This window comes from Tupaia chinensis, unplaced genomic scaffold (assembly GCF_000334495.1).
Source record: "Tupaia chinensis unplaced genomic scaffold, TupChi_1.0 Scaffold000067_1, whole genome shotgun sequence".
Classification (NCBI taxonomy): domain Eukaryota; kingdom Metazoa; phylum Chordata; class Mammalia; order Scandentia; family Tupaiidae; genus Tupaia; species Tupaia belangeri.
In genome coordinates, this window is record NW_006159526.1 from 2,866,807 (window position 1) to 2,878,270 (window position 11,464).

Sequence of the window (11,464 nt, forward strand, 5' to 3'; positions counted from 1 at the left end):
TTTATTATAGGGCATGTGTGCTCACCAGAGTGAGGGGGTGGGAGGGAGTGAGAAAGCAAGCCTCCAGGTCTGGGATTTGAACTGCAGTCTGCTGTGTGGGAGTCTAGCACTCAAACCACTATACCACCTACTGACCCCCAACTTAAAGATCTTGGTTTATTTGTAATTCTACAATTGGGTCACACTAAATTCCATAGGATAGAATGAGTATTCTAATGAGCTGAAGAGAAGAGCTTGGTTTTCCAGACAGAAAGAGGTTGAAGAAAGTAGAAACTAAGAACAAAAACCAGATTGGTCATTTCAAAGTTAATTTCTTTGTTTTTGTTTTTGTTTTTGTTTTGTTTTTGGTTTCTTTTTCTGTGGAGAGGTTTCTGCCATAGGGCGCGTGCGCTTGCCAGACAGACAGAGAGACAGAAAGTGAGAAATCACCCCCCAGGGGGGATGGCCACGCTGCAATCCCTTCTCCTCCATTCTCCTCTCGGGATCTTGGGCATGCACGCACACGTGCCCGGCATGAGTTTTAAGCCACCGGGTCCGGGACGCGAACTGCGGTCGACTACGTGGGAGTCCAGCGACATAGCCATTACACTAACTGCTGGTCCCTCAAAGTTAATTTCTTTGTAAGGTGGGGACAGAACGCTAGGAAAATAACTGATTAGTTAAGTTTTTTACTTTAGGTTGCTTCCTTTGTGTAAAGATTAAAGCAGAGGGAGGACCAGCATGGTCTTTCACACCATGGGGCCAGGACTCAAACCATGGTTGACCATGTAGGATCCAGCTCCCAAAGCACAGTGCTTAACCACTGTGCTAGGGGCCTGTGTTGTGAGACCCTCCCAGGCCATGAGTTCGAAGCTTCCAGCTTAGGCTATCAGAGGGGTCTTAAGCAAACACCCTTCTGGTGTTGTGGGGGTACCCAGGAGATAACCCAGAAGGTTTGATGGGTATGAGTGTCTGTAACGGATCCCCCAAAGAACACTTGTCTTCCTGCAGCTCCGGGATTGCGGAGGGCTGCGGGAGGTGGAGGTGACCGCGTGCCTGGTGTGGAAGGACTGGCCTCACCGAGTCCACCCGCACAGCCTCGTGGGGAAAGACTGCACAGATGGTGTCTGCAGGGTGCGGCTCCGGCCTCACGTCAGTGCCCGGCACAGGTACCTGGCCCATCCCCAACTCCTCACCCTCGGTCATGACGATTCTGGGAGGTTGAAGATCCCTAGTGAAATGAGGGCAGGGAGGAGCTTAGTCAGACTCTCCTACTGCATCTCCCAGATAGGGAAACCACAGCCTGGGGGCAGCGGGGGCCTCACCCAGATCTGGAAGCCAGCTGCACCCACGTTTCTTTTTTTTTGGGGGGGGAGAGGTTTTTGCTATAGAGCGCATGCGCTTGCCAGAAAGCTAGAGAGACAGAAAGCAAAAACTCACTCCCCAGGGGGGATGCCACACCACAATTCCTTCTCCTCCATTCTCCTCTTAGGATCTTGGGCACGCACGCACATGTGCCTGGCATGAGTTTAAGCCACCGGGTCCGGGACTCGAACCATGGTCGACTACATGGGAGTCCAGCAACATAGCCATTGTGCCAACTGCTGGTCCCTACACCTGCATTTTATCTTTTTCTTTTTAAAAGAATTGTTTTATTTAATTTTATTTATTGTCATTATTTTATTTTTGAAATTGACCAGAGAGAGACAGAGAGAAGGAAAGTGAAAAAGCAAGCTGCCTGGTCTGGGACTCAAACCATGGTCAGCCATGTAGGAGTCCAGCTGTCTTAACCCCCATGCCACCTGCCAGCCCCACAGTTTATAATTTTTATTTATTTATGTTTAAAGAATTACTTTATTTTATTTTATTTATTTAAATTTGACCAGAGAGGGACAGACTTGGGTGGGGAGAGTGAAAAAGCAAGCTGCCAGGTGCAGGACTCAAACCACAGCTGGCCATGTGGGAGTCCAGAACCTTTAACCACCACACCCCCTGGCCTCACCCACATTTTATTTTGTGGAGGAGGAGATGAGGCTCAGAGAGGCTCAGGAACACAGGTAGTCAGTCCATGGCAGAGCCAGAGTTTGATTCAGTTCCTGACTTCTTCACGTGCGTTTCTTCTCCAGGATAAATTCTTAGGAATGGAATCGCTGAGTCCACACCCATACATTCATAAGTTTACGTCAGCTCCTAGAGGATGGGGATTTTGTCTCTTTGTACCCTGCTGTATCCCCTCTGGAGCTCAGTGCCTGGCGCATCGTACGCGCTCGGGAGATATTCTGTGGAGTGAATGGGTGAATAAGTCATGCTAGACAGCTTGCAGTTGCACCAGCAGTGGGCGCAAGTGCCTGATTCTCCACAGCCTCGCCAGCACAGGGTATTAGGAAACAGTGTGACTGTGTTTTCCCCTTAATTTCTTATATTTTTTCCATGAGTAAGAGAGACAGAGACAGCACCCCCAGTAGGGTCTCAGTACATGACCCACCCCGGTCCCAGCCAGCCCGGATCATGGGCATGTACGTGCCTGGCAAACCCAGGGAGGTCTCAGGAGGAGGGTCAGGAACCTGCTCGTGTGGGTCAGCCTTGGAGAGCACCGTGTTACCGCTGTGCCACAGCTGGCTCCCACATCGTGATTTTCGCCGTTTTGATGAGTGCGTAAAACAAATGCCATCTGATTGGTACCTGTTTACCTACCTACCTACCTGTTTGCCAGCCCGGTATGCACAGGGAACTTTCTGGATTTGAACCTGGAGCCTGCCTATGCAGGTCCACTGTGCCACCTTCTGGGCCCTCATTGGCATTAAAAAATATATATTATTTATTAATTATTTTTCAATAATTATTTATTATATATTTATTATTTATTTAGTGAGAAAGCAAGCCATCAGGTCAGGGACTCAACTGTTGTCATCTACGTGGGAGTCCAGAACCTTAACCACACCACCTGCTGGCCCCACTTTGGTATTTAATCTGCAATTTTGTTACTATAAGTGAAGCTGGCCAATGTTTTCATGTGGTTAAGACAGGACAGACATGTCCCCAGGTTCTTTTTTTTTTTTTTAAGAATTATTTTGTTTAACTTTATTTATTTATTTATTTAAATTTGACCAGAGAAGGACAGAGCGAGAGAGAAAGAAAGTGAGAAAGCAAACCACCAGGTCTGGGACTTGAACCACAGTCGGCCATATGGGAGTCCAGTGCCCCTAACCACCATGCCACCTGCTGGTCCTATCCCCAGGTTCTTAAGAATCCTTGAGAGACTTAAAAAAAAAGAATCCTTGAGATTCAAACCCCCAACCCTTCCTAATGCTGGTCTGCCGGGGGTGTCTCAGCCAGAGTCTGCAAGCCTCGGTGCAGCCCTGGTAGCCTCCTGCAACTTAGGGCCACACTAATGAGGACCCCTCTCATCCCCCCACCCCAACCCACTCAGCTTTAACAACCTGGGCATCCAGTGTGTACGGAAGAAGGAGATCGAGGCTGCCATCGAACGGAAGATTCAGCTGGGCATCGACCCCTACAATGGTGAGCCTGGGCCTGGCCTGGTCGGCCTGTTCTCCAGGCCCTTGCCCTCTCAGTGCACACCCCCTGCCTTCTCCTGGTCCCAGCAGCTCCTCCAGCCCCTTCCCTTCCCCCTGCCCCCTGTCTCCCTACCAGGGTCTCCACCCCCACCCTCAGCCTTCCCTTGTCTCCCCATAGCCGGCTCCCTGAAGAACCATCAGGAGGTGGACATGAATGTGGTCAGGATCTGCTTCCAAGCTTCATATCGGGACCAGCAGGGACAGATGCGCCGGATGGACCCCGTGCTCTCCGAGCCCGTCTATGACAAGAGTGAGTCGACAGCGCTGTGTCCATTACGCTTGTCCTTGGTTGCAGAGATCAGAAAGCCCCACTGACAGTGGCCTCAACGACACTTTATTTTTTTGTGTCATCTATCTATCTATTTATTTTTAAGAGAGATGTTTTTGTATAGAGCATGTGCACTTGCCGGAGAGAGAGAGAGACAGAAAGCAAGAAATCACCCCCTATGGGGGATGGCCACACCACAGTCCCTTCTCTCTAGTCCCTTCACACGCGCACACGCACACACACACACGCACACACGCCCGGCATGAGTTCCAAGCTGCCGGGTCTTAGGCTGGACCATAGTTGGCCATGTGGGAGTCTAGCACTCCCAACTACTAAGCCACCTGCTCATCCCCTCACTTATTTTTTTAAGGATTACTGTTATTATTTTAAATTTTGCTATAGGGTAAAATTTGTCTCTCTCACCAGAGAGACACAGAGAGAGAGAAAGAGAGGGAGTGGGAAAGCAGGCTGCCAGGTCCAGGATTCGAGCTGCAGTTGGCCATGTGGGAGTCTAGTGGGTTAGCCACCACACCACCTATTAGCCCCTTGTCCCACTTACTAAGCCTGTTCAAAGCACTGGTTCTGCAGCTCCTTGATGCTCTTGTCCTTTTTTTTTTTTTTAGAGGTTTTTGTTATAGGGAGCATGCGCTCGCCAGACAGACAGAGACAGAGAGAGAGAAAGCGAGAAATCACCCCCCAGGGGGAACGGCCACGCTGCAATCCCTTCTTCTCCATTCTCCTCTCGGGATCTTGGGCACGCATGCACACACACCCGGCATGAGTTTTATGCCCCCGGGTCCGGGACTCGAACCGCAGTCGACTACGTGGGAGTCCAGTGACATAGCCATTACGCTAATTGCTGGTCCCGATGCTCTTGGTCTTTTCCTCATGGTCACAAGCTGACTGCCATGGCTCCAGACATAGTGTTTGTGTTCAAGGCATGAGATAAGCCATGTCACCCTGTATGACTATGCAGATTGTACACTGCCAGTTTCCAGGGCATTTACTGTGTAAACTATGAAAATGGGGCCCCCTAAATGTAGAACTTAAAATCATGCAGTCATGGGAACCAGCAGTTAGCGTAATGGCTATGTCGCTGGACTCCCACATAGTCGACCGTGGTTCACGTCCCGGACCCGGTGGCTTAAAATTCACGCCGGGCGCGTGTGCGTGTGTGCCCAAGATCCCGAGAGGAGAATGGAGGAGAAGGGATTGCGGCGTGACCATCCCCTCTGGGGGGTGATTTCTCGCTTTCTGTCTCTATGTCTCTCTCTGTCTGTCTGGCGAGCGCACGCGCCCTATAGCGAAAACCTCTCAAAAATAAATAAATAAATAAAAAATTTTTAAAATCATGCAGTCATAAAAGGCAGCCCTAGGGAAGGGGAGCATGAGTAATAATCTCTGTCTCTCTCTCTTTTTTTCCCTTAGTTTTTGCTCTAAGACACATACGCTCACCAGAGAGACCAGAAAGGGACAGAGAGAGGGAAAATGAGAAGTCTTTGTCTGCAGCAGATGGCCATGTTACAATCCCTTCTCTGTTTTCCCCTTGGGATTTTGGTCATGCATGCACACACACACCCCTGATGTGTTTTTCAAGCCGTCGGGTCTGGGACTTGAACTGATCAGTTGGCCATGTTGGATCCAACACCTTTAACCACCATGCCATCTGCTGGCCCTATTTTATTTTTTTTTAAATATCTTCTTTAAAAAATTCGCCAGAAAGTACATGTACTCTCCGAAGAGAGACAGAGAGAAAGGGAGAAGGAGAACCACCCCAGTGGTGCATGGTCACATACAATCTCTTCCACCTTCTCCATTTCTTCATCCCGTCAGGATTCGGGGCATGCACACACACATGCCTGGTATGTTTTGTTTCTCGAGAGAGTTTGTTTGTTTGTTTTTGTTTGTTTGTTTGTTTGTTTTTTGCTATAGGGTGCGTGCACTCACCAGAGAGACAGACAGAAAGTGAAAAATCACCCCCCAGGCGGGAGGGCCATGCGGCAATCCCTTCTCCATTCTCCTCTCAGGATCTTGGGCACGCACGCACACGCGCCTGGCATGAGTTTAACCCACCAGGTCCGGGACTCAAACCACAATTTACTATGTGGGAGTCCAGCGACATAGCCATTATGCCAACTGCTGGTCCCATGCCTGTGTGTTTTTACAAGTTGCCAGGGCTGGGATTTAAACTGCATAGTTGGCTATGCAGCATCTCGCTCTCTTATAGGGCTGCCCTAAACTTTATGTCTTCCACAGGCAAGAGAGACAGACAGTACCCCTAATAGTGTCTTGACACTCTGATCTACCCTCAGCCCCAGCCAGCCCTGGATCATGGGCATGCACCTGCCCAGCATACCCAGGGAGGTCTCCAGACTCGGACTGAGACCTTCCCACGTGGGTCAGCCTCACAGAGTGTATGCTTCCCCCTGTGCCACTGTCGCACCCCTGAGCACCTTCTTTCTTTGCCTGGACCTTGGGTTCCAGGAGGATGGGGTTCCTTCCCTTCTTTATTTTCCATCTCTTAGGGTGTGATGACTGAATTCTCATTTTTAAAAATATGCTTTCTCGAAGCCAGCAGGTGGTGTGATGATAAACGTGCAAAACTCCTGGGGCCAGCAGGTGGCATGGTCGATAAGGTTCTGGACTCCCACATGGCTGACCATGGTTTGAGTCCCAAACCCAGTTGCTTGAAAATCATTCCAGGCGTGCGGCGCATGTGTGTGCTCAAAATCCCTTGAGAGGACCAGCAGATGGCGTAATGGTTATGTCGCTGGACTCCCACATAGCTGACTATGGTTGGAGTCCTGGACCCGGTGGCTTAAAAAACTCATGCAGGTGGGACCAGCAGTTAGCATAATGGCTATGTCGCTGGACTCCCATGTAGCCGACTGCGGTTCGCATCCTGGTGGCTTAAACTCATGCCAGGCACGTGTGCGTGCGGGCCCAAGATCCCAAGAGGAGAATAGAGGAGAAGGGATTGTGGCGTGGCCATCCCCCCTAGGGGGTGATTTCTTGCTTTCTGTCTCTCTGTCTCTCCAGTGAGAGCACCCGCCCTATAGCAAAAATCTATCTAAAAAAAAAAAAAAATCCAATCCCAAGAGAATGGAGAAGGGAGTGTGGCATAGCTATCCCCCATGGGGGGTTATTTCTCACTTTCCCTCACTGTCTCTCTCTGTCTCTGGCAAGTACATACACCCTATGGCAAAGACAAAAACAAAAACATAACAGAAAAAGTGCTAGACTCCTACATAGCCAACTGCAGTTTGAATCCTGGACCCCACGACTTGAAAATCAAGCTGGCCGCGTGTGTGTGCATGCCCAAAATCCCAAGAGGAGACTGGAGAAGGGATTATAAAATGGACATTCCCCGCAGGGGGGCAATTTCTTGCTTTCCCTCTCACTGCCTCTTTCTCTCTCTGGCGAGTGCACATGCCCTGTGGCAAAAACCTTTACAAAGACCCAAAACAGGGACCAGCAGTTGGTGTAATGGCTATGTTGCTGAACTCCCATGTAGTCGACTACAGTTCGAGTCTCGGATCCCGTGTCTTAAACTCACACCAGGCATGTGTGCGTGCGTGCCCAAGATCCTAAGAGGAGAATGGAGGGAAGGGATCGCGGTGTGGCCATCCCCCCTGCGGGGGCGGTGATTTCTCACTTTCTGTCGTTCTATCTCTCTCTGTTTCTGGCGAGCACACGTGCCCTATAGCAAAAACCTCTCCAAAAAAAAAATTCTTCCTCCTCTTGCCCTTCCCAGAGTCCACCAACACGTCAGAGCTGCGAATCTGCAGAATCAACAAGGAGAGTGGGCCGTGCACGGGCGGTGAGGAGCTCTACTTGCTGTGCGACAAGGTGCAGAAAGGTGAGGGGCCTGGAGCAGCCAGCCCGGGCAGACTGGGCCTGCGGCTGGAAGGGTCTCCAGGAGGCCCAGGAGGGCGGGAGGAAGGGGAGGAGTTGGTTCACCAGGACAGCGGGGCTGAAGGGGTGGCTTTGGAGTCAGACAGACAGAGCCGATAGTGCATGTGCTCCCTGAGTGGCCTGCTCACTCATCCTTGTGCAGAGAGGAGCCTGTCTGTGCTGGGTCCTGCTGCGTGCCGGGCTGTGCCTGCCATCCCAGAGACTCTGGTATTAATGGTGGAGTTGTATAAATAAATGCCTATGGGGGCGTGGTGGTTAAGGCGCTAAACCACATGGCTGACCATGACGTAAGTCCTGGACACCGCGGCTTGAAAATCACACTGGGCACGTGTACATGCATGCCCAAAATCCCGTGAGGAGAGTGGAGAAGGGATTGTGATGTGGCCATCCCCACTGGGAGGGCGATTTCCCTTTGCTTCTCTGTCTGTGTCTGGCTAGTGCACGTGCCCTACTGCAAAAAAAAAAAAAAAAAAAATGCTTATGACTCTTACAATCAAGGTTGGGGATAAACAGGACAGAAGTATCTCCTTCACTTCTTTCACATGAATTCAAATATCCCTTCCTCAAATAAGCTTTAAAAAAGAACAACCCTCAGGTTGGCTCAGTAGCCAAGTGGTTAAAGGATGTGAGATCCCACATGGCTGTCTGCTGGTTCAAACCCTGGCCCCAGCAACTTGAAAAACATACCAGGCACGTGCATATGTATGCCCCAGATCCTGATGGGATGGAGAAATGAAGGAGAGGGGATTGCGGTATGACCAGCCCACACTGGGGAGTGCTCTCTCTCTCTCTCTCCAGAGAGTGTAATCACCCTCTGACATTTTTGGAAAAAAAAAAGCAACTCTCTACCCAGAATTGTCAGTGGGGAAAGGGCAAGTAGAAGCCATCTCTTTTGCGGTAAGCTTTTTTTTTTTTTTTTTTAGAATTATTTAAATTTATTTATTTAAATTTGACCAGAGAGGGACAGAGTGAGAGAGAGAGGGAAAGCGAGAAAGCAAACCGCCAGGTCCAGGATTTGAACTGTGATTGGCCATGTGGGAGTCCAGTGCCCTTAACTACCATGTCACCTGCTGGCCCCTGTATGTATCTTTTTCTATATCCTTTGCTTTTTTGTTTTGTTTTTGTTTTTGTTTTTAGTTTGCCATAGGGTCTATGTACTCACCTGAGAGAGACAGAGATAGAGAGAGGGAAACTGAAATCATCTGCCAAGGAGGATGCCCATGCCGCAATCCCCTCTCCTCTCTTCTCCTCTCAGGAATCTGGGCATGCATAGACATATGCCTGGTGTAATTTTCTTTTTCTTTCTTTTCTTTCTTTCTTTCTTTCTTTCTTTCTTTCTTTCTTTCTAAAGAATTATTTAATTTATTTAATTAGTTTATTTTTAATTTTACCAGAGGAAGGGAAAGTGAGAAAGTAAGCCACCAGGTTCGGAATTCGACTGTGGTCATCCCTGTGGGAATGTAGCACCTCAACCACCCCAGCACCTGCTGGCCCCAGCCTGGAATGATTTTCAAGCCACTGGGTCCAGGCCTGAGCCACACAGTCAGCCATGTAGAATCCAGCCATCTTAACCTCACACCACTTGATAGCCCATCCTTTGCAACTTTTAAGCTTGTTAATTTAATTTAATTAATTTTAGAGATTTTGCTATAGGGCGTGTATGCTTGTCAGAGAGACAGACAGAACATGAGAAATCACCCCCTGGGGCGGCCATGCTGTAATCCCTTCTCCATTCTCTTCTCAGGATTTTGGGTACCCACACTCATGCCCAGTGTGAGTTTTAAGCCTCCCGGTCCAGGACTCAAACTGCAGTTGACTACATGGGAGTCCAGCGGCATAACCATTGTGCCATCTGCTAGTCCAAAGCTTGTTTATCTTATTTCTTTCATAGGGAGAGAGACAGACAGACAGGCACCCTTGATAGGATCTCATCACTTTGCAGTCCCCCTCCTATTAGTCAGGATCTTGGGCGTGCTGCTCGGAGTGTTAAGGTCAACTCAGAATCTGGACCCATACTTGGCCGTGGGGCTTCCAGCATCACACATCAGATTGCTATTCCCTGCGCCACTGTGTCTGGGCCCAGTTTGCATTTTGTGTCACGTGACTGACCAGTAACTGCCATCACCACCAACAGCACAGAGCTGGCCTTTATCCTTGCTCTTACTGTATGCCGAGCTCGGTCCTGAGCCCTTTGCAAGCACAGTTCATCAGGTCACCCAATTACCTAACGGTTCTGTGAGGTTGAGCCTGTTACCCCCATTGCAGAGATGGGGAAACTGAGGTGCAGAAGGTTAAGTAATTTGTTCAAGGCCACACAGCTGGTCAGATAGAAACAGGATTTGAACCAGGTGGTCTGTGCTTTTCACAATTTCTTCTGAGAGGAAAAATATTTTATACAGAGCTGGCCTGGCTTCTGTGGCACAGTTGAGAGTGCTGGATGGCAGTGCTGGGATCCATGTGGCCGACCAGGGTTCGGGTCTTCAAGCCTGTCGACCCACAATATGCTGAGCCTGCATAGACGCCCAGATGCTGATGAGCTGGAGCCTGGGAGTGGATCATGGTGTGGCGAGACCCCGTGGGAGTGCTTCTCCCTTGCTCTAGTTTCTAACTCTCTCATGTGTACATATACTCTTGTGTATGTGTGCATACCAAGTGGTTTGAGTCCTGGCCCCGGAAGCTTGAAAAATACACCAGGCGTGTGTGTGTGTGTGTGTGTGTGTGTGTGTGTGTGTGTGTGTGTGTCCCACATCCTGACAGGATGGAGAAATGGAGGAGAAGGGCCTTCTGTGTGACCACACCCTACTGGGCAGTGCTTTTCCCTCTCTCTCTGATGAGTGCACACATCCTTTGGCAATTAAAAAATAATGAAGTGGGGGCCGGCAGGTGGTGTGGTGGTTAAGGGTGCTGGACTCCCACGTGGCCGACTGTGGTTCGAGTCCCAGACCTGGTGGTTTGCTTTCTCACTTTCTCTCTCTCACTATGTTCCTCTCTGGTCAAATTAAAATAAATAAAGTTAAATAAAATAATTCTTAAAATTAAAAAAAAAATGAAGCCTTGACATGTAGTATTCTCACAATGTCACGCTACCACCGTTTAGTCCCAGGAAATTTTTGTCACCCCAAAAAGAAACCCTGACCCCATCAAGTCTTCACTCCCTGTTCCCTGCTCCTCCAGCCCCTGGCAGTCACCAATTAATTGGTTTTCTGTCTCTGTGGATTTGCCGGTTGTGGACATGTGAAATAAGTGGGATCACACGTGTCGTGGCGCGCTGTGCCTGCTTCTGCCAAGGTCCATCCCCGGCAGAACATTAATCTTCCCATGCCTGAGGGCTGCTCCTCCCTGTGGGCAGACTACAGGTTGTTCCTCCCTTCAGCTGTTCACAGCCACCAGGGTCCTTATACGAGGTCGTTGATGACGGTCCTCCGGCTGTCGTAAATAATGTTGCTGGGACCGTCACGTGCACTCTTTTTATGCCAGAGGCCATGTGCACCCACATACATGTGTGAGAGAGAGCACCACGCACTGGGACCTGCTCATGCCGTGTGTACGAATTCTCGTTTGAACACCTATCTTTAATATTTTTGGTTATAGGGACTAGCAGATGGCCTAATGGCTACATTGCTGGACTCCCTTGTAGTCGACTGCGGTTCGAGTCCCGGATCCAGTGGCTTAAACTCACACCAGGTGCGTGTGCATGTGTGCCCAAGATCCCGAGCGGAGAATG

The 11,464-nt window shown here is 49.7% G+C and overlaps 1 protein-coding gene across 1 annotated transcript in view; it reads left to right on the forward strand.

Moving 5' to 3' along the window:
* The window catches only part of RELB (RELB proto-oncogene, NF-kB subunit), a 40,123-nt gene that overhangs the window by 18,899 nt on the left and 9,760 nt on the right, over positions 1-11,464 (forward strand). The window contains 4 exon segments of the mRNA XM_014582994.2: positions 991-1,148; positions 3,410-3,501; positions 3,676-3,807; positions 7,580-7,684. Coding sequence (XP_014438480.2) covers positions 991-1,148; positions 3,410-3,501; positions 3,676-3,807; positions 7,580-7,684 — 487 coding nt within the window.